At 38.1% G+C, this 25,084-nt stretch overlaps 2 protein-coding genes across 3 annotated transcripts; one reads left to right on the forward strand and one right to left on the reverse strand.

Moving 5' to 3' along the window:
- Positions 1-16: 16 nt before the first annotated feature.
- PSMD10 (proteasome 26S subunit, non-ATPase 10) lies at positions 17-3,825 on the forward strand. Its single transcript, XM_053472666.1, has 5 exons — positions 17-157; positions 797-895; positions 1,544-1,690; positions 2,791-2,957; positions 3,634-3,825. The coding sequence occupies exons 1-5, from the start codon at positions 41-43 to the stop codon at positions 3,785-3,787; spliced, it is 684 nt and encodes a 227-aa protein (XP_053328641.1). The 5' UTR covers positions 17-40; the 3' UTR covers positions 3,788-3,825.
- A 1,043-nt stretch (positions 3,826-4,868) lies between these two features.
- Positions 4,869-16,350, reverse strand: VSIG1 (V-set and immunoglobulin domain containing 1). 2 transcript variants are annotated; one of them, XM_053473803.1, is made up of 8 exons: positions 16,219-16,350; positions 15,581-15,744; positions 12,051-12,152; positions 10,247-10,439; positions 9,239-9,394; positions 8,325-8,444; positions 7,693-7,822; positions 4,869-6,360 (listed from the first exon to the last, which is right to left on the reverse strand). In XM_053473803.1, the coding sequence occupies exons 1-8, from the start codon at positions 16,265-16,267 to the stop codon at positions 6,192-6,194; spliced, it is 1,083 nt and encodes a 360-aa protein (XP_053329778.1). In that variant the 5' UTR covers positions 16,268-16,350; the 3' UTR covers positions 4,869-6,191. The 2 variants fall into 2 exon arrangements, with proteins under 2 accessions (XP_053329778.1, XP_053329779.1); XM_053473804.1 differs by lacking the exon at positions 12,051-12,152.
- Between the last annotated feature and the right edge of the window lie 8,734 nt (positions 16,351-25,084).

Raw genomic sequence — 25,084 nt, forward strand, 5'->3', positions numbered from 1 at the left:
TTGGCCTGTGGGCCGGGTCGTTGTTTCCCCTGTTGTCAGCATGGAGGATGTGAAGGTATCCGATGTGGAGGTGTGTAACCTGGCGTATAGAGGGGAGTTAGAAGAGCTCCGGAGCAAGATCCTCGCAGACAAGTCTCTGGCCGCCAAAACGGACCAGGTAATTCACCGTGTGGCCCAGTGCAGTGGAATATAATTCAGAAGCCAGAGCAGGACTTTAGGGGCCAGCTTGATAGTTCCGGGGGCCAGGAAATGTCTCCCTTTAGACAGCTGTAAACATCCCAAAATAAGGGTCCTATTTCTTGGAATTTGCTCTTCACAGGCGTATATTCTAAAGTTTCTAGTTAAGGGCAATATCACCAGACAGTATATATATAGAATATGGAGTTGTTGCATGGCGTGGCATCCTAACTCTCAACATGGTAGGGAAAAAAAAAAACACCCTTCTGGGTATACAAGTGTCCTATAACCGGTCATTGTGGCCATGTTTCCATGGAAACAAGTCAAAGCGCCAGTATACATACTTCCGGGGATAGATTCAGCTCCAGCGGAAGCGGCGGGACGACAATGTCTGATCAATGTGATGTTATTTTAATGGACAACATTTGCTTTTCTTTCAAAAACAAGGAGATTTCCAGGTGACCCGAAACTTTTGAATGATAGGGTATATATATATATATATATATATATATATATGTCTGTGAAAGTTACCTGAATGAAGAGTTTCCAAACTGCATAGATTTGTGTAGATACATTTATGAATGTATGAATGGGTTTTGCTCGCTTTCTCTCTCGGCAGGATGAACGGACGCCTCTCCATTGGGCATGCTCTGCGGGACACTCAAACGTGGCAGATTATTTACTGGGATTAGGGGTACCAATTGACGCCAAAGATGATGTAAGTTTTTCGCTATCATATCTCACTTGATTTCCTGCTTGCCTGGACATAGTTTAACCCATTTATTTCATGCATGAGGTTCAGATCTTCAACCCCCATGAGCTTTGAATAGTCTACCTTAAATTATGATGTCCCGTGGACATCACTTGCATGAACCGGCCCTAAGGGCTAATATAGCTTTTATATATATTTATAGATTTCTTTAACACTATGGATTTGTTTTTCTTTACCATCCATAAAATGCAAACGTGTATGTCAAATAGAATCTTAGCAGGAAGGTGTATACTACTACTTTAAGACATAATTCTTTTAAAAATGCTTATGATTTTGTTTGTCTAACAAAATAGAACCTTTTCTGCCAAAATAGAACCCTCTTCTGTGCTTCTGCTTCCTACATCTCTGATGGTTTGAGGAAGAGAGGTGCCTTATGCATTACTGAAGGTAATAATTTATATATATATTATTTGTCCTGACCGGGATTGGCTGTCACCAGACACGGCGAGATCTCCTTGATGCAGTAAATGGAAGCACAGAAAAAAAAAATAATTGTATTTATTTAACTTTTTTTGTCACCATTTCAGGGATAGGTAGCTATGGATCAGATATGTTTATGTATGAATTGTGTTTGTTCTTTATGTTGTCTTGCAGGCGGGATGGACACCTCTGCATATTGCGGCTTCCGCTGGCCGATATGATATCGTGAGAGCTTTGATTTCAAAAAGAGCGCAAGTAAATGCTACAAATCAAAATGGCTGCACCCCTCTTCACTATGCTGCCTCCAAAAACAAACATGAGGTACTGAGCCTGCGCTTATGCCAAATACTTCCAGTCTACTCTAGTGCTGGCTCAGCAAATGTCGCACGGCAAGCTATCCCATTGATTTTAATGAGAGAGCTTTCCTGCCGCTGGTTGGCTCCTTCAAACAGCCAATCGGTGGCAAGAATTGTCAGACCACAGCTGCAAGCCTTAATACCTTGGTATATTTTCCTTTTTTTTTTGACGACTGCGTATGTAATGTCCCACAGAATACTTTCATGCGCTCTTCTTTAGTGGGGCTGTTCATCCAGGTCCAGTAATAATTATTTCCAACCAAATGTCATTAATCCATTAAACAAGTGCTTGAGGTGTTCATTTTCCAGCTACCTAATATTAGCCTATTCTAGCATGCATTGCTAATACTCCCAGTTTCTGATCAAACGCTTCCATTGTGGCATTAGGGGTAGAGTCATGAAATATTTTTGACCCTGTTGATTTTATAGTAATCTACACAATCTCCAGCCTCACAGATTTGCAGACAGTTTCTGATTGGGTTTTGTCCTTCCCTTTTAATTGTATATTTAACAGACTGCCGCCCCACTGACAGAGATGGCAGGGTTTAGTCCCGAATTCCACCTCTGTGGGAAAATACATCACTTTCACACCTCCAGTGCCTGTACATGCTTGCCAGGAGGCTGGTGGTTACCGCTGGCGATATACAGTGGAGTTTTATTGAAAACAAGTTAAAAAAACATCATTAATGTTGCAGCAGACAACAGTGTTCCTCCCTCCTAAGCATCGTGTGTTATCTAAAGTGCTAAGCAAGCTGCAGTGTGGCCCCTGGTTAGTTGCCTCTTCCTCAGTGATGGTGGAAATTGATCAGTTTATATATTACCCACTTCCATATTCTGTAAAGTCATCTTTTAACGGTTTTACAATAGAACCGCTAGGTTCTTCTTAGTTTGCTATTAGTCCTTTGGAGCTGATGTGTAAAAATGTAAGTTACCAGGTTAAGCGGCAAACGTTAGCTTGAAACCGACATAATTTACTTTTGACCTGGAAATTGCTGAATTAGCGTAGAAAGGACCGTTGTTTTTTTATCGGCAGTCCAGACCCAGATCCCTGTACCTCTCTTGTAGATAACTCTTATGCTGTTAGAAAATGGTGCGTCACCTGATGCAAAAGACAACTTGGACTCGACCCCGCTGCACCGTGCGGCTTCTAAAGGCAATCTGAAAATAGTGCAGATCCTCCTGAAACACAAAGCATCCACCAATATCCAGGACAAGGAAGGGAACACGCCACTGTAAGTAACTTCATACAATGTGTATTTGTGAAATGGACTGCTTCTAAAGAGTTATTGATAAGAGGGACTGGTGCACAACCTTTATTTTTAAGCAGACATTTAGCCCCCCAAATATTTACTGTACAATATAATTAATAGTATATGTGAAAACTATTGATTGTAGTACTGTGACTGGAGATGATAATATTGCCATCTTGACTTATTGATCAGTGAAAGGTGGTATCATGCTATGAATGAACATTGTACTGAAAACATTGAAACCAAAAAGCATATAAAGTAAGATATCAATTATATGATTGGAACACTTACAATAAGGTAACTATTGAGTTTTCTTTGACGCATGAGGAAAAATAATTTTGCTCATGTGGTCATATGATCTAATAGAAAAATAGATTTCAAACCAAGGTTACTTGAGCTGGACCATGCAATACATGGAATCATGGAAGGATTTTTATAGCATAATACCTGCTTTGGCATATGCTTTATATTCTAGTTTCAGGCTTTAAACACCCACGCATGGAGATTTAGTCAGTCGTAAAATGCAAGTTTGAGTTTTCAGTTCAGCTGACGCGTCAAACTTTAGGGAACGCGTCCTATACTGTATATGTTTCATATAGGGGTAAACACACCATGTTGCATGCATGTTTACCGTCGTCTCCTTGGTTTTTCATTCTAGCCACCTTGCCTGTGACGAAGAAAGGACAGACGAAGCCAAGTTTTTGGTGGAACACGGTGCAAGTATCTACATTGAAAACAAAGAGGAGAAGACTCCACTGCAAGTAGCCAGGGGAGGTCTGGGCTCCTTGCTGAGGAGGATTGTCGAAGGATAGCTGTGCACAATAAACTTCACATCAGAGTATTTCTTCAAGTGGCTGCTTCGTTTAAGTGTCTTACTGGAATAATATTAGCATGGTGCAAGTTGGCAAACACTGAGTACTGAGTATTTTAACATTATTTTTGGCTGTTAGTAAGTGAATGTCCCTAAATCTGATGTATGGTGGTAGCCATAAAAAAAAAAAAAGTTTAAAATAGTTTTGCGAGTGAGCTTGAAAAAAAATTAGGCTTAGACAACAGTTTACATAGTAGAAATGATCTACGAATGGCTATAGCAGCCATATGTCCTGTAGAAAAAGATATTTGCGAAAAATACACTGGATTCTAAATGAGGAAAGAACGTGCAAATAAAATTAAATATTTTAGTCTTTTTATTTTCTTCCTGTTAGCTCAAGAACCTCCAATAAAACATTTTGGTATTGGGAAAACTGTGTTTTAGTTAGGTTTCCAAACACTCTTGAATTTCAAAATCTTGTATAATAGTTGATTTTGCCCATACGATGAGTTTTAAATAAACAGTCGTGGAAACAATCAAACCTTTTACCGCTGTCCTGATGTGTTTTTGTAGGCATGTGGATAAGGAGATTGTTTTACGACCATAAATCTCCAGCTGGCCATCCCACAAAAAAAGATATATATATATGTATATATATATATATAAAGGGCTGTCAATATGTACCCCAGTAAAATGATCAGATTAGACAACTTTTAATTAAGTCTTTATTAAAATTCATATGTCTCTTCAGTTTTCAATACAGACACATTACCAAACTAAAGGATTAGCTGAAATAAAATTGGAATCATTGTAGCAATCAAATCAGAGTACATTTTCTCGTTACACAAATACTGTGTACATAAAAGGAATATATATTTTAACATTCCACACTGTACCAGGTAAAATTATGGTTTATAGAGGAAAGTTTAAAGATTACGCAGAAATCCATTATCAATAGAACCCTGATGTGGTTCATCCTGTGTGAATGGCTTGGAACTTGCGTGAAATTCTTGCGATAGGCTGCAAAGATCTTCAAAGCACATGAAGCGTCAAAATGTTTTTTGTTTTTTTTCCTCTTCTCAGTTGAAGAGGCAGCAGTGTCTATTACTATATCATTTCATAAATCAAGTTCAGTTCATGTTGAAAGAAAACTGTCGACCATAAGCATTTGTAGTAAATGAATTGTATATGATAAAATAAACCAAAAGTATCCGTAATAAACAAAAGAAACATTTGGGCCTATTTAATATTAAGTTATTGGTTCAGTTCAGGCTCCGTTATCTAAAATGCACACTGAAATCGGACACTTATTTTTTCCTCCTCTGTCTATGCCAAAGCAGGCGGTATATTTAAATTGTGCTACTAAAGTTGCAAGTAGAGCCTCCACTAAAGTCCCATTGACAAGATGCCCTGGAGTCCCAGAAATACAATCTGCTTAAGAAACATCCCGTTAAGGTGAACCAAAATTTTAACAAACCAAGCAGCGTTTCACTTAGAAACTTTGCTGGTTCATAACGTCTGCACTTCCAGGCATCATTGCATGTGCGCACGCTGTCAGGGCTTATGTTCTTAGAGCCCATAGGAGCCAAGCCTAAAATTGCTTTGTAGGAAGGACATAAGCATTACATAAAATTAAGAAAGCCACAATGCCCCTATTGCCACCCAGCGTACCATTGAAAACATGATGCCCTAAACCCATGCAGCAAGGTTCAAGCTAATTGGTACAGGTTTAGACTTGATGGAGGCAGGGGGACTTTATTTTTTTTTACATTAAATTAAAATAACCTAACGCCATGTAGACACAAAACAATATATTATAGCTTACTGCCCTTCACTGCCATCTTCCATGCACAAAAGACCAACTAGGCATTTAGAGACACATCCAACTGATCTATATGAATCCCGCATACAGGAAAGCAAAAGAATCAAATATTTCATGAACAATGTGATTTTTAAATACAGCAGTCAAACCTATACAATAACTTCTGGGCAAATGTATATGTGTGTAAATGTGTTAAACACATACAGAATAATTAAGGTTATTGTAAGAGGACAGTCAGTGGTAACAGTGAGTTTCTAGAGAGAGGGATAAAAAAAACTCTGGACTTTAATAAACTATAGAGATATTAGACAAAAAATGGCAGTAAAGATGACACACTTCTGGCTATGATGTAAAGAACCTAATGTTTAAGTATATGTTAAAGCTTCTGAAGTAACACCACTGATATAGACTAGACTTAAAAATAATCCAAACACAAGTTTAAAAAAAGTATAAAAATGTATTTTCTTGCATGCTAAACCTATTAATGTTGCATAAACCCCTGTGTATCCAGTCCTTTATACTTTAGAGATGGTTCTGGATCCTTAGGGAATATGTGCCATCTCTTTACGTGAGCTTGAGTACTTTACACTGCTGGATTTTCCATTTCTCCATTGGCAGAAGCTGCATTTTCAGGCTGGTCATGGAATTCAACGGTCTCAGTAGGCTCTGAGGCTACAAGGTTTTCTCTGGCAGGCTCATGGACTTCGTCTGATACAGCAGCATACGTGTTAGCTCCTGAAGGAGGCATTGTCCTGTTGGGAAATTATTTGGGATAATGATTTTTCTGTAAAATGCCCCAAAATGTCAAGATGGAGTCATTGGTTGAGGTTGATACCTTAAATCAGGGCAATGTACAAACAAGATCTAAGATTTCCAAACCCCAGAGACACCTCTGAGGCCCCAGAGACCTATCGTTGACCCAATAAAATGTGTAGAAACCTTATGATAAAAGCAATTCAGACACTCTAGACAAACTTCCTCATGTCACATCTAAGCCCCTAGTTTTAGGTTATGACCTCTTGTTCAAACATTTCTCCTCCTCTGAAATAAACGCTTGTACTTTGTGTATTAAGTTCAACAAAATACTTCATCTTCTCTTAGGGCAAATACGGCCGCAACCACTTTCCTTATCTGGCAGTACCTTATTATCAAACTGCACCTTTAATAATGGCAACATATAATTATTTTTGATGGAGAAGATTAGGTTCCAGCATGGCCTTTCAATATTATTTCATTATTTTTATTGATGTCATGGTTGCATTTTTCTTGGGTCTGCACAATTGACACTGTGCTCTCATTTTGACATGTGTATGCCTCTGTATTGTCCATCATACCCAACGCACCCTCTACAACCTTTATTATCATCATTATCTTCCATCCCGGTCTACTGTCCATTCTAAAACAATCCCTTTGTATCTACTGCACCCACTGTGGAAAATAAAAATAGAATAAATGTCACCCACACAAAGTTTAGTTTTTTTCTGCTAGTATTATAGAGCATTTGTCAGCAAAAAATATTTTAATAATGAATTCAATCATTTTCTCCTGACAATTCTCCTTAATGTTTTTTCTGACCTTCAAGGAGGAAACCTGCAAATGTATTAATATATTTAGTATTCCGAAATCTGCCTTATTAATATATTTTCTCAACTAAATCGAGTTTATGGTATCCACACTCTCAAACACTTTGTGATACAGTTTAACAATTAGTGTCATATATTCCCACCTAATTTGTATAGATATTTTTTTTGACTGAGGCATTAATCACACTGCTGGCCTAAAATCCAGGATGTGTTCTAATATTATGAACTCTACCACCTCTTTGAAGATTTACATCATTAGAACCATGATCCATCTTGGATTCTGACATCACAACCCAAACCTCCCAAAAGTCTATTTTTTACCCCTGCATCAATTATACTTTTTGTTTAAAATGAGACTCTTAGATCTACTGAACATGTAAATATGTGTATATGCGTGCAATAATTATTAGTACAAAAAGTGAATGGCATGCTAGAATTTTACCCACTGCTTAAACAATATGCTGTATACAAGGATGTGTCGATAACTATACCACATCTTACTTCATCTCACTGGTTGCTTGTTTCTGCTTTTTGTCCTTGTTCTTTGCAATTACAAACCAGATAACCGCAGCGATGATAGATGCAACCACAACTGCTCCAATGACCCCAGCTAAAATGATTCCAGCTTCACCTGAAATGGAGAAGGTTTAGTCACACAGAGTAGGATACAAGACCATCAAAGAGCTGCATTTCCGAATTCATTCTAATGATGTGGGCTTTCACATGCTTAATAGCACTGTATAGTGCAAACCTCAAACAAAACTAGCATTCTAGAAATTCTCTAGTGTCCAGAACCGACATTACAAATGTTTGGGCGCTGTGGCATTCCCGATATAACTTGTCATTTTATGAAGTTGTCTACAAGTACTGTAAAGAAGGACTGAGTCTAGGCCATGATGCCTCCCACCCATTTTTGTTGTCATTCATAGGACCTTTACTCTGTGGCCACTAGCTTGATACATGGGCCATATGCTGCAAACGTGCAGGAGCCTAGGGTAGTGCCTTGTGTATCCGGCAGGCAACCGCGTAATTAATTGACAAACAGCCTTTTAGTGTCAGGTTTAAATTGCAGATTTTAATCCCCAGTGGCAGATACTCAAGACGTTGAATTTCGGAGTAAATAATTACTGTACCACCAGTATGTAGATCTAGTTCACATGATGTATTTCCTAAACTGTTGCTGGCTGTGCATCTGTAATATCCATCATCAAAATTGGACATATTGCCTACGATGAGCATCCCTTTCTGCTGATCTGTGGACAACAAAACCAGGTAAAAGGAAATTCAATGGTAATTATTTGTAAAGCTATAGTAAGTGCGTGATTGGTGCAATGCCTAAAATTAGATGTATATGTATGAAGAAAACAATCAGCATTTATACTAAACCTGCAAATGGATCAAAAACTAACTTTGGTTTGGCAATTTTTTTTTTTGCTTTTGGCTCATTTGTTTTCGGGCAACAAATTGAGTTCCCCACCCATTCAGTTCAGCCATAAATTCAGGGGCATTTTTTATCCGGGAACAAAATTTATTGCCCAGTTCCCACATTCACTCACACTCATTCTCGCTCTTAAAAATGTTTCCCCACCTTCTCTGCTGACCACTTCTGCGTCATATTCTTTTTCATCTTCTATCTTTTATATTCTCTCCAATAGAGGGAGAGGATGTCACTGCAAGAGCCGTTTTTTTGCCGTCACTTGAATTTGTGGCAAAATGAAACTACTGGTAGTGACATCCTCTCCCCGACGCTCTCCAGTTTAACTTGTTCTTCAATTTTTTCATGTATGTAAAAGGGCTAGGTTTACCTAATTCATTGAGATCACATTTTTGGCCTCACTCTAATTGACCTAATGTTTGCTTTTTAATAAATCCAATCCCTTCTTTCGCTTTGTGAGAATAAATCCAATCCCTTCTTGTCTCTTTGTGTTTCGCTTTAAATGATCAGTTATTGAGCCTCTGGTGTAAACCCGGCCTTCAGTTGATGAGTTATTTTGCATGGTTTTTCCCCTTCACTCTTAAATATTACTGCCCGTTTAGCTGAACTTACTTGTATTTGTAGGCACCGGCTTCAGTACCCCATTGTCCACTAGGTTCCAAGTGTAGGTTGGCCGAGGCATCCCCTCCTCAGAAAAACAAAACAGTGAGAGGTAGTGTCCAGTCTCCACTGCCCCTCGCATAGAGCAATGTGGAGTAGAAGGGGCAACTATGAAAGAAAGTCAAGAATAAGTCATTATGGAGACTTTATGTAGCTGAAAGAATATGTGGAATAGTGGTATACTGATTAAATGAGGTCAAATCCAGGATAGGAAAATAAATTACATGTTATTAATGGACATGCAGTTTCCATCCCCTTTTTGTTTAATATAATTATAGATGCATATTGGGTCCACTAGAAGTAGTAAAGAGCTCACTAGCATGGAGTTTGCAACAGGTGAAATTTAGTCTCTACATCAGAACATTCTTAGGTTTGTAAAAAAAAAAAACCTCCCAGGACTGAAGACCATTTTTAATTGCCTTGGAAAAATGGGTTTGTATTTATTTAATTTGATTTGTCTCTTTCTAGAAGAGCAAACATATCACATGGTAGTACCAGGCAATCACTTCCATTATTATAATAAGATAGTGGAAGGCAGGATGCCATGTTAAACAGAGAGCTTTCTTGGATGAATGATACCGGACACTGCAAACAACCTTCCTGTTCGGGTTAACACCATGCTTCGGTGATAATGGCTGAAATGGCGCCTATTTACAAACTCCACCTTCTTGAAAATGTGCCTCAGTGAGTAAATATGGCTATATAAGAACTGTTTGATATAACTAAAATCTCCAACAGCATATAACTGTTGTGCCAGATGGCCACACTGGGTTTCATCATCCAAATGTGTCCCTGGGGCAGAATGACACTAGCCCTCCCCTGCCCCTACTACCTGTTTTACTGTATTTGTTGTAGCATTTGTTATTACATCTCTGTTCAATTAGGAATACTCCAAACAGAATGACTACATGAGACACCATTGCAGAAAGTACTCTATAAAAATGATAATAATGGAAGTACCCAAGACAGTCAGCTGCATGCTTCCCTGAACAACATTTTGCCCTTCAACTATGACTTCACAGTAATACATCCCAGTATCTTGTGGCTGCGTGTTGGAAATGGTAATTGTAGCATTTCCTGGACTAATGTATGCAGTGACTCTGTTCTTATAGTTCCCACTGGAAGAGGACTGTCCGTTATTGAAGTAGTACACCTGGAACAAAGCAAAACAAAAAATAAACTTGACGTTTTATAGTTACATTTAAATGTATGGATTGCTAACCTGTAAAGCTATTTAATCTTCAAACACAATCCTACATGGAAACCGTCTGCTGAGTGCCAAGGTCATGTGCAGAGAAAGGTTTAGATTTCAGGTTATTTATGAGATATATTACTATTTTATTTACACAGCATTTCAATTGATCTGAAACACAGTTCTAAAAACCGTAATTGTGCGAACCATTTAAAATAATTCTGCTTTTTGATAGGAAGGGAAAAATATTTCTTTCATTGTGTGCAAAACGGAGCTGGTGGTACATTTAATGAAGTCAAAGTTGTTAAGTGAAAACCAGAATGTAACCTCAGCATCAGATTGAGATTAAGGCTCCAAGAACAACATTTCCAACTTTTCATGGTATCGTCATAGTATGACTAGAATGAAAGGAATTGTATATAATTTGAAAACATACTGTACAGGGACTAATTTAATATTCAATAAAATATTTCGTCTCAATGCTTGGATACGACACAGATACTAAAGTACTTTCTATTATTTCTTTGTCTATTATTTTCTAGGCAGAAGCTTACAGATGATAGAATCTCACCCGTTATCTGATGTGATATCTGTACTGTGCCAGGTGACATTGTTTTTGTGTAGCTTTCTGATGTGGTATTTATTAAGTTCCTGTCTGTGCCAACGTTGATAGAACCCAGAACATATATTATAAATATTCATGAGAAAGCAAAAACGTTTGTTTTTCTATGAAAACCCTTTAATATATTACCACTTTTCATTAAAATATCTGATGTTAAGGGCATTTTAAATACCGTAAAACAGTAGGGATGCCCATACATATTATGGACAGCACAATAGTGCCTTAAAGTTTTTAAAAAAACATTATATATAGGATTAATTATGGTGTAAGCAACGATGTTATCAATGACAGCGTATTGCTGATTAAGTCATTTGTGAAGTTTCATAAAGACCTGATGTGGACTCCTTCACATTCTATATACCCTCAGATGGTCAAATAAGAAACTGCAAGTAACGCACAACCTTGAGGAACTTATGTGAAATCAAATATATTTACTTGCCATTCAACCTCTGACTGCATCTATTATTATTATTACGGTATAATTTTTTTTTTTTAAATCAAATAATTTATGTAGCGCTTTACAATAAAAAGTAATAAAATAGTAACTAATGAGTCAAGTTATGTTGACTGGAGATAAAAAAAAATGTAGATGTAATTAAAGCACATAATTCAATTGTAAATTGTAGAAAATTCTGGGTGGATACCACTTAAGATGGCTCTGCCAGGTGTACCATCAGACCCTGTCATTAATGTGAGATTTAATTAATCTTTATGCAATAGTAGGAAATATTAATACAAAGTTATACACTATGTGATTCCACGTAGGGCTTCACCTATGTGGTCCTAGTTACGGTCCTTCACAAAAGTAACAACAGTAGGTTAAAAGTAGCACTTTTCAAACATCACAATAAAATTGATGACATCTAGCGATTTTCATTCAATGAGAGATCTTGCAATAGAGGCCACCACACCAGAACCCGTGCACCCATAGCTGTAGACATGTTTCTTACCTGGTGTTTCCAGCTACACCTTCCCCGGGCATCTCTGCCAAACACCGTCTTGTTTTGACACTGTTTCACAGAACTTCCCTCCAAGCTGAAGCAAGAAGATTGCTGTTTTGGAGCAGAAAGCAGCTAAGAGCTTAAAGCAAAAAGCAATGTTTGTCTCAAACAGAAACCGAAAGGCCAGGCATGCAGATTAATGAATTGTCCTGGGTGAAGCCATTACCTGTTATTGTGAATTAAGTTTGGAATTGTAACACATATGAGAAGGGATGTTTTCATATTTTTTATTTCTCCAGGAGTCTCCAGGTGAAACCCGGAGAGTTCCCAGGTATGGTGATTATTCCTTCCATAGGATTATTTTTGTCCATAAGATGTCGGAAGCACTAATTGTGAAGGCAGATGGCTTGCAAGGTGCAGCCCATACGGACATTTACATTTTGCCTCCCATTCTCTGTTATCCCACTTGACAGTGGAAGTATGATGTCATGGTGTGACACAATCAGGGGTGCAGGCACATAAAAGAGCAACTTGAAATCTGGACAAAAATCTAAGCTCTCTACATTATGACTACAGGGGTGGATAATTTCTTTGCCGAGATATGCTGTGGCCATATTGCTTCAGGGCCTCACTGGCTATAAGCTATTTTTCTCTACCAATAGAATGCCAGCTATGTGGCACCCAAATCTGGGAACACACTTGGAAATGTTTAAGGAGCCATTCAATCTTTCTAGCAGGAGTGCAAAGTCTATTGTGCTACACCTGTTTTCAAAACACCAATATTATGTACACAGGTACAGCATGACGTCTCTTAATCGACTTCTCTAAAAAGAGATTCAGATTTGGAAGCCATAATATAGCCTCTATTTTAAAACAAATCTATTGAAAAAATACCTACAATGCAGTTTTGATGAGCCGTTTTCAGGCTTTAATGGGATTTTATCTTTAAAATCAATGAGTAAATTTAGAAATTAACTTTGCCTACAATTATGTATTTAACCCTTAGTCTCTCAGCATCCTATTGGACTGGATCTCTGTGTTACTGATAACCACACTTAAAGTGGGTCTGTCAAACCCAGAAGAATGAATCATTTTAGGAAGGGTGTGTGAACATGTAACCTGGACTTGCGATGATTAATAACTATTGAGGGCCAGGGCCAAAGCAAGGGTAAGGCGAGTGAGGCGAGCGTTATAGGTATTTGTATGTTTCTAAGCTGGTGTGTGTGTATATATGTGTGTGAAGGCAGCGTTGTGTAAGGGCAGTGTATGTGTATATGTGTGTTAATGGGCAGGTGTGTGTTAAGGCAGTGTGAATGTGTAAATGTGTGTGTAAAGGCAGTGTATGTGTAGGAAAGGCAGGTGTGTAAGGGCAGTGTAAACGAAATAACCTCTGTAAAAAAAATAGCTGGGGGGCACAATTTTCCATTCTTGCCTCAGGCGCCAAAAGGAGGTAGCTACGGCTCTGTTGAGGACTTCTTATCTTATTCACCAAATAGACCCTTTACTATAGGAGAAAAATATCTGTTTGCTCCATCCTGCTACACACAAAAATGTGAGGTAGCTGAGGTTTCAAACCCGCTTAGACACGAGGCCAAGTTTTAGGTTAACCACATTCTGTCCTTATTTTTTTTACCTCAGAGTGTGGCCACCAAAAGCCCAACAAACTCATATTTGTGCAAAGCTAAAATAGTCCCTTATATATCTCTAATATCTCCAAAACTGATTAAAAAATGAAAACAGAAAAGGTCTTTGAAGATTCTGAATGTACATTTGATGGCAATTTTATGATCTCACAAGTGACGAAGCCACTTTAAGTGAAGATACGGAAACTTAAATGCAAAATGTTCCAGGGTTACCATAAATCTTGAACACTCTGCTTTAGATAGGATAGCCCCACGTAGTAGGGCGGTGTAGTAGATGCAATGAAGCTTTTTTACTAAACGTTATGTTTCCTTGATACAACAGTCAGTTATGTCACAACCATATTTCTGCATAGAAATATAACATGAATACTAATACATGCCACCAATTTCGATTTTTTTTATACTATCCCTTATGAGAGAAGGATGTTGCTCTTATGAACAGTATTACAAAGAGTATTATTATAGAAAAGGAGGACAATTAAAACATTTATTTTTTCTAATAATAAATAAATCACAAAAAAAGGCTAGCATCACTTAACATTCAAAAGTGTGTGGCTTGGATATCTGTAGTATTGGGACCTTAAGATATATTTTTACCACTGACAGGTCCTTTGTGTGATCTTTCGTTTCTAGGCAGTACATATATATATTATATAAATATATAACTAAATAATTAAAAAAAAAATTCATAATGTGTGGGTCTTGTTAGGCTTTTGTTTTCAGACCCAATTTTTTTTACCAAAACCTTACACATGCTGCGTTTAGTTTTTTTTAGGCCACGAGAGCTTTTATTAAATTATTACTGTCTGTATAGCTACCTTTCAACTTATGAGCTCCCTTTGTCTTTTTGCCCTTATTTTTTACAAAATCATCATCTGCTTTTTTTCCCCCCACAGGTGGAGAAACAAAACAAAATAGCTAAAACTAAAAAGTATTGTTTTCAAAGATTCCTTAGACTCTGATTTGATGTTAGTAAAGTATTCTAAATTACTCAATCTTACAGAGAAAAAAAATACAGAAAAGGTTTCTATTTATAAAAATGCAATAATACCTGAATCTGCAAATATTCCTGCGTGCAAAGCATCTGGATAAAATCATTAACACAGAGCTATGGCCAATGGAGAGTAACTTTTTCGAGTGAGTAGGATTTTGGGCAGTTAGTCTCCACCTGCGGACATGGCGCATTATTTCTCATATTGGATAATGTGTAATAAATCTTAAGACCCAGCTCTAAAAGATAAATCATTTTTCCCAAAACAGCTATTTATAAACCAGGCCCATGAAACCTTAACTATATGTAACATTGTACAATTCCAATATGTAGACAAATTGTGTCCACCAAAAAGCAAATTTTGTTTAAAAAAAAGGATCAACACCAAAACTAGCTGACAAAATACATTTTTGTTCACAAAAGTCTCAGAAACCATCAACACCCTTCCTTTTAAAATATAGACAGGGCTCCATACATTAAACTAAAGAAGTCCAGGTAACCTCACATGTGGCACTAAAGACGCACCTTCCCTTTATTCTCACTTCCATGTTCCGAAGAAGACATGTTCCTCAACAAAACATGAAAAGTAAATGTTGCTTTCTATTTTACCTCCCAATCATGTGTGTTTACAGAAGTATAAAGATCTTGCCAAATTACCCTAAATTATAGGATCGCCATATGGGATTGGTATGTCAGCATGAAAGATGTTAGTAGACAACACACTCAGAAAAAACAGGTTTTAAGGTAAAGTAAACCACAACCAGAGACGATGAACATTGCAGCAGAGCCACTGAGAGCAGAAAAGAAATAAACGACATGCACAAATTACGGTTTATCACATGCTTGGGATGCGTACTAATTGATCACGTACCGTAAATGGTTATAAGTACCATGAGTATACTCACAGAATTTGTTGTCTGTGTATGAGCCTGCAGTGTTGTCCATTGTATGAAGACCCCATTGGTGCTTGTCCCAGGAGGGCTGTACGTACAGTACAGAGTAACATTCTGTCCTGCTGTCACATTGACTGCAGGGTTTTGCATTGTCACCTGCACAGAACAGACAAAACCTAAAAACATACAAACAGTGTGTGAGATTTATCTTTTTTTTCTTCTTCCAATGACATAGAAATTGTTGTAAAAACATTTAAGTGAATTGCAGGTGACAGTCTCTATAATTTCACAATGGACCCTGTTAGGTCACATTTAAAGATTTTGTGTGTCTAAAAAATAATGCATATTCTACGTAAAGAATTTGCTTACATGCAAAACTAGACCTGGCTATTAAAAATATTCTTTATTTTCATAAATACTTTAAATTCAATGTTTCCAGTCTGATGTTGGACCCTAATGGTGTTTTTAACTTTAAGGACCTTCAGATCCCTTTACAAACAATCATTAGGCAGCTCCCACCTGTTTCATGGCATCAGAGTTAACCGAAAAGTAGAATGTATGTTCGAACGACAGGCCTCTAAATCATATCTTATGCATTATTATATTTTAGAGCCATGAATAAATGGCTGGTGGGTTTCCATATGCCTTACCCGTCAGGCTCCATGTAAGGATTAAAACCTTCACAATCGACTCCAACATGTTGTTAAGAGATCCAGAGAGGAAAAGACTCAGGTGCTTTCTCGGTTTAGCTTTAGTCTTTACTGACTTCCACTCAGTCGTTGTCCTTATCGTTGAACATCAGCAAGTCAACAAAGGCTTTCACATAGAAAGGCTTTATCAAACACACTCCCCACTCTCCCAATATGGCACTGTGGCTTTTGTGTGCATTTTCAGTTGATCTAGATTTTAGGGTGTGTGCACCTGATATATTCGTAAGCCTCGTTAACCTCATAGTAACAATTTTTTGTAACCTTCTACCCAGTATTTTGGATTGATTATATTGTATTTTTCCTGCACATAAGTTATTATTTCTAAAATACAACATTTCACCAAATTCCAAATAGGTGTTAACTTTTAAGGGGGGGGGCAGAAAGTAAAAATGTAAAAGTAAAAATATTAAAATATGACATGGAGATTGGATACAATTCCCTTATTCATTTTACTGCCATGTGAACTCAAGAAGAAACAGCACATTTAGGGGAGACCAACATAGAAAATGGGCCAACATACAAAAAAGGTTTAATATTATGCAAGCTTTAGGGATCTCACAGGTCATGGACCGTATCCATTCATTCTACAACTTTTTGTATTTCCTAACTCTTAACATCGAATATTATAGCAAGTGCCTCTTGGAGAGCAAACATTTAGGTCCACCTATGTGTAAATTAAGTATATTGATTCTTTTGAAATGGCAATGTGTAGTAAGCTTCCAAATGTACGTTCAGCCTCATGGTATTCCAACATTTAATGTGAAATCTACATGTTTCAAGCATTGACAGAATGGTGGCAGGCTATTTCCAGTGTGCATAGTTAGACCAGAACTGCCTCTAATTTCTTTTATCTGCATCATTTCTGTACTCTTATCATCTTAAACCTTAATATTTCATTTCTATATGAAATTTTATTAGATGGAAACGTATGGTGTCGGAGGTGTATTTAAGCCTATGCTACTAGACCCAGGTCAAGGGAGGCACCCTTAGCCCACAGGTGCCTCATGGGAGGCTGATGAGATATTAACTTCTCTGGTACTGTATATTACAAAGGACATCTGTAATTACATGTGACATACAATGGATAAGAATATGGGACAGCATTATTTTAAGTGATTAAAATGACCCTTTATTAAGAACTTAAAATGATGTAAGATCCAGTGTGTTAGGTCATAACCGAAGATCGGGTATAAAATGAGTTGTTATTTAATTAAAGATGGTTCGAATATATTAAATGCTAAATGTTATAAAACACAAACCTTCATCATGATGACCACAACTTTTTTTTAAAAACCTGCTTACATTTTGTATATACTTGCATATACATTTTTTTCACATAACAATGAATTTTTTAGTGGAGGAGACTGATGTTTCCAGAATGAGTCAATGTATAATAGTACGATGTATTAGATATTATTCAAAGGTGTTTGTAAATGGTCTGTACCAGGAACCGTGTGACTCAGCAAACAGTTTCAGAAAGGTTTCAAATCTGAAACTACTATAAAAGAAAGGGTGTGAAAAAAGAGATAAGATGTCTGACAAGTCCCAACTACAAGTGTTGATATACTATTATGGATTTTTTTTTGTAAAAACAATTAGTCACTACATGTAGTAGAAAAATAGAACAAATAACTAAATATGTTTTCAGTTTTTATTTTCCGTCTAAATATTCCACTGGTGATTTTTTTTGTTCTAAGGTTCGGATGTAAAACATGCTGAAGATAACATACTACACTCATCTAAGATCTAGTCTACTTTCCTAATTTCCCAATGCTCAGAATGGTAAGAATGCCTTGCAACAATGTATAAGAAAGAACAATCATGTTTCTTGAATATACCGTGGACCCATTCTTTCTAAATATCACTAAATGTCACAATCTAAACTTGTAGTCAAAGGAAACATCACAAAGAACGATATTGACTGATGTTTGATGGAGCACTGCAGCATCAAACCTACATCACCAAAGGATGGTTCTACAAGAATGAATACTAATCAAAGTGGGTAGCAGAAGACTTGTTAAGTAAATTGGATAGTAACTGTTTCTACTAAGTTCATTGAAATCATAGGAGATTCTTCTACAGGATGCAAAAATGAAGGTACTTGAAACATAAACGTGTCACAATCCAGTATGGTCCGGTGAGAGTAATGTCCCAAAATGCCAACTTCCCCAACCTGTGTGATTTCTGGGAATGCTGAGAACTGTTCATGCACGGCGACAAATCCACGCTTTACACATGGGCAAAACATGAGTAAATAACCAGACACATCATTTATTAGAGACCTCAGTCTCTCATACTGCAAAAGCTCTTTCACGTCTTGTGAAGACAAAAATCAGACCTTCAGAGCTGTGTGTGACATTTCATTTTGTGCCCTGGTATACTCATACTAAATTGTGAGTTTGAGACAAACAAAAATCTATGGAAGTGAATAGTTTCTTTTAAATCTTTAAAATGAGGTTATTAGGTAAATTATGTGTGACTACCTTTTCAATAACCAGACCAATCACCAAATCACAATACTATGTTGTAGTTTCTTGCAGTTGAATTCTCCCTGCCCTGCTGATATGCGAGATTTGCACACTACCAAATTCCACGTTCAGCCAAAGTAAACTTGGCAATATAATTTGACAGTTAGATATAGGTGAGTAAAATATTAATCCTGAAGAAAGCTGTTTTCAGTGAAGGTCTATGAATCAGAGATGATCCCCAAGCAAGCTACAAAAGCTTTTATTGTATAAATAATTTATTTATGTTTTATGAAAATTGTAATATCATAGCTGGCACTAATTATATTTACAAAGCAGTTTTTAGAGTCTTTTATCAGAATATGATGTAATAAACAGAGGTGCAAGGTCATAGAGCAACACAAGCTACAAGGATACAGCCTAATGGACATAAGTAAGGAAAAAAACACAAAAAATGGAGGATTTTAGGTCTACTTGGCTCAAGCTTACACTCTTCCACTTGACCCTGACATAGTTAGGCATTGAACGCAGGTCTCACTTCCATGCCATTAAGCATAAAAGGGAGCTTCAAGGGCTGTCGCCTGTTGGTTCCCTTGGGTTCCCGCTCTCGTAACTTTATTGTTGGGGTTGCCAGGTGTGTACGTAGCAAGGATAGGAGAAAATCACATTCTTATTGCAGAGGACTGGACACCACAGATAGTTTTGCTGTCGCTTCAGATTAGATGATTGGTTGATATGGGTGGTACATACTTGGCTCGGGTCTCCTATGGGCAACACATACTCGGCTCAGTGTTGTGTGTGTTTGTTACCTTCAGTTTGCTGACCTGTTGCTGACCCTGCCCTGTTCCACTGATTCTGCTTCTCCTCTTTAGGATTGCTACCCCAGTTTATCCTACTTGAACTCCATCTGGTTCTGACTTTAATATATGAATCCTGATTATGTACATCTGCCATTAGATCTCCCTGTTAACATTGACTTGGTCTTTTTGAGGTTTAAGAGTGGATATTCCTTTAAATTATTTTTATCACATTTACTGTTCTGTAAAACATATTACACTATATATTTGTATTTATTTTTAATGCTCTCTCAGAATTTATCCAAAGACTAAGTATTCACATATATGTTCACATACACATACACTTGTGACGCTACTGTTTGTTTAAGTGTATTTGAGATTTGGACACATCGCACCTGCTTGCATTTTGTTTTTTCTTTTCATTATTTAAATTCTGTGCTGAATTTTCTTGCAGCTATCCTGCATCTCCCGTTTTCTTCACTTTTTGGGACACATCAGTATCCCACTGTTACAAATAAGGCGTACTGTCAGCACCAGTCCCATGAGACCTTTCAAGATAAAACATATTTCTTCCATTATGTCTCAGCATATGTTAAACATAATAAACCAAAAAAAAGTCTTGCACCATTTAGTAAATTTAGCAGATATGTGTTGTTGTAGACGTAGATTGCTCACAAAGTCCATGTAACACAAAAAATTCACTCCTTAAACCTCACCAGGAAACAGGGTTTAAATAGAAAATAATTGGAATAGAGATGTGTGTTGCTGTGTCCTGTGTACACCTTAGCACTGCCTAAGAAACAATACTATCAAGAGACAAAGGCATGAGCTAACATGAGCCTGACTGTACAATTCAGAACCTGACGCTCTCTGCTTGATTCATTTCCTGTGTTTCACACAAATCCTGCTCCCTTTGTTTTAATAAAAGATAAGACTCTCTTTCAGGCGCCTCACTAGAAACCCCAGGGCCCGGTGCGAAAATTGCCACAGGGCCACCTTTGCCCCCAAACAGCTTGTGAGAGCCACCTTTGCCCCCAAGCAGCTTATCAGTACCCCCAAACAGCCTGCCAGTGCCAGCTTTGCTCCAATTTGTCAGTGCCCCCAAACAGCTTGTCTGTGCCATGATTGCCCCACTTACAACATACAATATCGCATACATATGTAAAAACACACTTACTCATATTCACTAATACACACATACCCACTCATGCTAACACACATACCATCTCACACCACTTATGCATACATGCTCACATACCCATATACTGTCTGCCTGGACCCTATTTTATACATTGCCATGTCTAGCTGCAGCCACTAGTGGCCACCCCTCCATCTCAGGAGCACTGTTTCATTATTTGGGACAGCTGAGACGCGTTATCACACATAACACTGCACTTATTCACAGCTATCACACCTCACTCCAATCACACACACCTCACTACCGCACACGTGTCACACATAACACCTCACTCTTATCACGTCTATCACACATTATGCATTACCCACCTATCAATCACACATCACTCTCTCCCACCTTCCTCCTGAGATCCTTACCTTACCTGGAGACCTTCATTACAGCTGCTCCCACAGTATGCAAGCAGAAACAATATAACCGTGGGATCATGTTTCATGAGCTGCAATACGTGTGCCCTTCAGTGTGTGTTTGTACAATTTTGGACTGGCTCAGGGAACAAATGTCCCCTGTCTCTCAGGCCATTACGGCTCTCTCAGGAGTCGCTGTCCTGTAAATACCGACATGATGGTAGAATGTCTGGTGTTGTAGATAGGGAACGTAGCCAGGAATCCCCAGGGCAAGAGGAAGGTGAAGAAGCCAGAGTCGGTAGGGGTATGGGAGCCAGGGGAAGTAGGAGGAATTAGGAACAGGGAACTGGTAGTACAGGACTCGGTCCTGAAGCAAGGAAAAGTGCGGAGGAATGACATGCTAAGTTGCACGGGTAAGCACAAAAGACAACTGAGCACCTAACTAAAGGATCTTTCTAAATAGAAGACATAAGCCAATAAAATGTATTTTGTTCTAACGTAGTTTCAGTAACTGATAGCTATAAGAAGAAAACACTTATTTCTTAATGCATACATTTTAATATCCCACAAAATATTTTGTTTGACTTATAAATTAATAACATTTTATATAGAAACCAAACTGAAAGGATGGCCAAATGGGCTTAATTAACTGAAATGTGCATAGAGGGCTGTTTCTTAATCATCCACATGGAGAAAAAACCCAAATTGGTATAATACTGGAATCTTGCCGCTTTGGAGTCAAAAATGAAAAGAAGAAAAAGATTAGAGCATCTGTCAAAAAATGTGGAAACAAACCTGCTCTAATAAAATCCCTTGTCTGATAGCTTCCCAATCTTCCAGCAGTAATAAAGTCCAACAATGTATTTTTTTGCATATTGTTTTTATTGATTTAAAACTATTTTTGTATATGTAAGAAGTAAGAGGAGCAATAGATAGCACAATAGTCTATTTAAATCAAATATATATATTTTCTTTGGGTCTTTGTTATATACATTATGTCATTTTATCTTCATAGTATCAATACTGTTCTTCAGGTTTCAAGATTTTTTTGCATTCATACAATAATACTGTTTATTTTTTTGAAACAAACTTTGGCATAAAAAAGGAAGGGTCTTTTGTTTAGTTCCACATTAATGCATTCAAAATATGTTTAACAATTTTATTCAACAATGTAAAATAACAAGAAAAAAGGGAAAGCTAAAACAAAATAACTAAAATTATAATTAAATAAAGAGATGCCACTCAAAATCCTTAATCCTTGATGGGTTGTAATTTTTTTATTTGTGGCATGAATACAATTTCAGGGTTTGCTGGAAGGGTTGGAAAGGTATGCATTGCAAATCAACAATTCTTCATTGTAGGTCTTCTGAGATTTCCTTTTTGCGAGGCATGATTTGCATCAGTTCAAAATGTTATATGACACTTTGCTGTGACGGCATCACTAAAAGTACTATTGCATTCAGACAAAACAGATGAAATTTCTGAGCAGCGGACAGGGGTCTGAATGGACCCCCATCTGCACTGTTTACTGAGCCAGCGCTGGAATTGTAGTAAGTATATGTCATGCATGAAAAATGCCTTCTGGTTTCATCAACATTTAATTTATTCTCATTACACAGGGTTATCTATAACACAAAGTAAAAGCGGTAGCTGCCCCAGGCAAATGATGGAGTTATGTACCTACAGAAGCTGTCCCTAGGGCTGCTTGTTGAAAAGAGCTCTGAATACAGCATTCAAAGCAAAGAATGACAGTGGACTACATCAGACTTTTGCTGATGAAACCACAGGGCCCTGGTGTGAAAATTGCCCTGGTGCCTCCCCAATTTCACCAAGCAACAAAGTGCCACTTTTCCCCCAGCTTGTGAGTGCTTTCGCTCCAAGCAGCTTAATGGTGCTATCTGAACCCCCAAACAGCCTACCTGTGCCATCTTTGCCCCTAGTTTGACAGCTTATCAGTGCCATCCTAGCCCAGAAACAGCTTATATCTGCCATCACTGCCCCCAAACAACTTGTCTATGCCTTATTTGCCCCTCTCATCCTCCAACATACACTCTGGCACACATACGTAAACACACTTACACAAATCACACATGCTAACACACCCTTACTCATACTCACTAACACACCTACACATTCACTCTAAGTCAGAATAGATTACAGGATTAAATTCACTAGGACAGGTAAAACGATCTTAACATATATAGCCTGGAAGAAAGACGTGACAGAGGGATATGAAAGAAGAGAGAGAGAGAGAGAGAGTGTGTTTGAATACAGGGAACAGTTAATTGAATGCATGGAAAAAATAGAGTCCCCACTGAAACAAGCTGTAGCAATAAATCAAGCAGGGGCTATTCGGTGTATGTTGAAAGACTCTGTATTTGTGTTTTGGCTTACAGTTTTTCACAATATTATGCCACATGTGGATGTGTTATACAACCAGCTTCAGAAAACACTAACTGATGCAGCACGCATTCGAAAACATGTAAACACTTTCCAACAGACAATGGGAAAAGAAAGGAAAAGAATGGATACAGTGACCACGAATATATCAGAAACAGAGGAACCATCATCAAAGAAAATGAAGAGAAAAAATAGTCACATAAATCAAACTGTGGCAGCTAAAGAGATTTGTGATGTTATCACGAATCAATTGAAAGATAGATTTTCTTTCATAACTCACTACTCTGCTGTTTCTCTCCTCCAAGAATCAGCTTATTGAGCAAACAACAGATGTTTATTCCACCTGAAAACTGAACTAGGAGTAATTTACAGAAGATCAGATTTCAGAAATATGAATGGTGCCTTCTACAATTCGTTATAGAAAATAACTTGCACACTACGTTCTCTGAGACCTACAAAATATTGCTGATTATTTCTACTATTCCAGTGACAACTGCTGAGGTGGAGATATGTTTCTCAACTTTAAAACGAGTTAAGACATTTTTAAGGAGCACCATGAGTGAGGACAGGCTGACTGCTCTAGCCATGCTCTCAATTGAAAAGAAAATGGTCAATGACATACCTAGATTCAACGAAAATGTTATTGATCTTTTTGCCTTAAAAAAGACAGGCGAGTTGACTTAGTTTACAAAAATTGCACTTGAGTAATCAACATTCACTTTGAAGTAAATTGTAATCACTAGTGTGTCATGTTCCACCCTTTGCAGCCTGGAATACTCAAGCTTCTGTGCTGCTCTTTTCCTTCAGCAACCCCTAGTGGCCGCCCTTCCCACTCTGAAGCACCCAGACCTGATTACCATGTTCAGCTGAACCCTGTTATCTGGATCAGGCCTGCCTATTTAAACCTGCCCCAGCCCTTCAGTCAGGGCCTTTGCATTGAAGTTGGTGGACCGTTTTGCTCTGGCCCTGTGTACCTGATTCCTGACTTGCTATTTGGCTTCCTGAGTACCTGATCCTTACTTGTTCCTGCTTTGAGCCCTGCCAAGTGGGCTTACCTGCCTTGCGCCCCACCCAGAGGGCTACCTGCCTTGCGCCCCACCCAGAGGGCTACCTGCCGTGCGCCCCGCCAGAGGGCTACCTGCCGTGCGCCCCGCCAGAGGGCTACCTGCCGTGCGTCCCACCCAGAGGGCTACCTGCCGTGCGCCCCATCCAGAGGGCTTCCTGCAGTGCGCCCCGCCAGCCTAGACACTTAACACCTGTATTTGTTTTTTATATCATCATCTGCAATACAGATCATATCACTCTATTCTGCCTGTAGTTTGGTTCTTGCGTCTGTCTGTAACAACCCCCAAGTCATCATGCATCGTGGGTTACAGACCGAACCCCTAGTATCCCCTGCACATGGGCTACTACCTGACCTGATTACCCGAGTACTGCATAAATAAACATGTATTAGGCACAGAAGGTGCCATACTCCAGAAATTAGCACAGATATTCGGATCTAATTATCCAATAAAACTCCTTTCCAAATATGCAGAACTCATGAAGATAAAAGAAGGGGACAAAGCCATTACTGTTGCATTAGCACGATGGGAGAAAGAA

This window comes from Spea bombifrons, chromosome 8 (genome assembly GCF_027358695.1).
Source record: "Spea bombifrons isolate aSpeBom1 chromosome 8, aSpeBom1.2.pri, whole genome shotgun sequence".
NCBI lineage: Eukaryota > Metazoa > Chordata > Amphibia > Anura > Pelobatidae > Spea > Spea bombifrons.

Coding starts and splice junctions, on each gene's coding strand:
- PSMD10 (XM_053472666.1), top strand. CDS start 41: ATGGAGGATGTGAAGGTATCCGATGTGGAGGTGTGTAACCTGGCGTAT. Junction 1,691..2,790: donor CCTCCAAAAACAAACATGAG/GTACTGAGCCTG, acceptor CCTCTCTTGTAG/ATAACTCTTATGCTGTTAGA. Junction 2,958..3,633: donor AAGGAAGGGAACACGCCACT/GTAAGTAACTTC, acceptor TTTTCATTCTAG/CCACCTTGCCTGTGACGAAG.
- VSIG1 (XM_053473803.1), bottom strand. CDS start 16,267: ATGTTGGAGTCGATTGTGAAGGTTTTAATCCTTACATGGAGCCTGACG. Junction 12,153..15,580: donor ATACACAGACAACAAATTCT/GTGAGTATACTC, acceptor GCTCCAAAACAG/CAATCTTCTTGCTTCAGCTT. Junction 8,445..9,238: donor GCCGGTGCCTACAAATACAA/GTAAGTTCAGCT, acceptor TGTTGTCCACAG/ATCAGCAGAAAGGGATGCTC.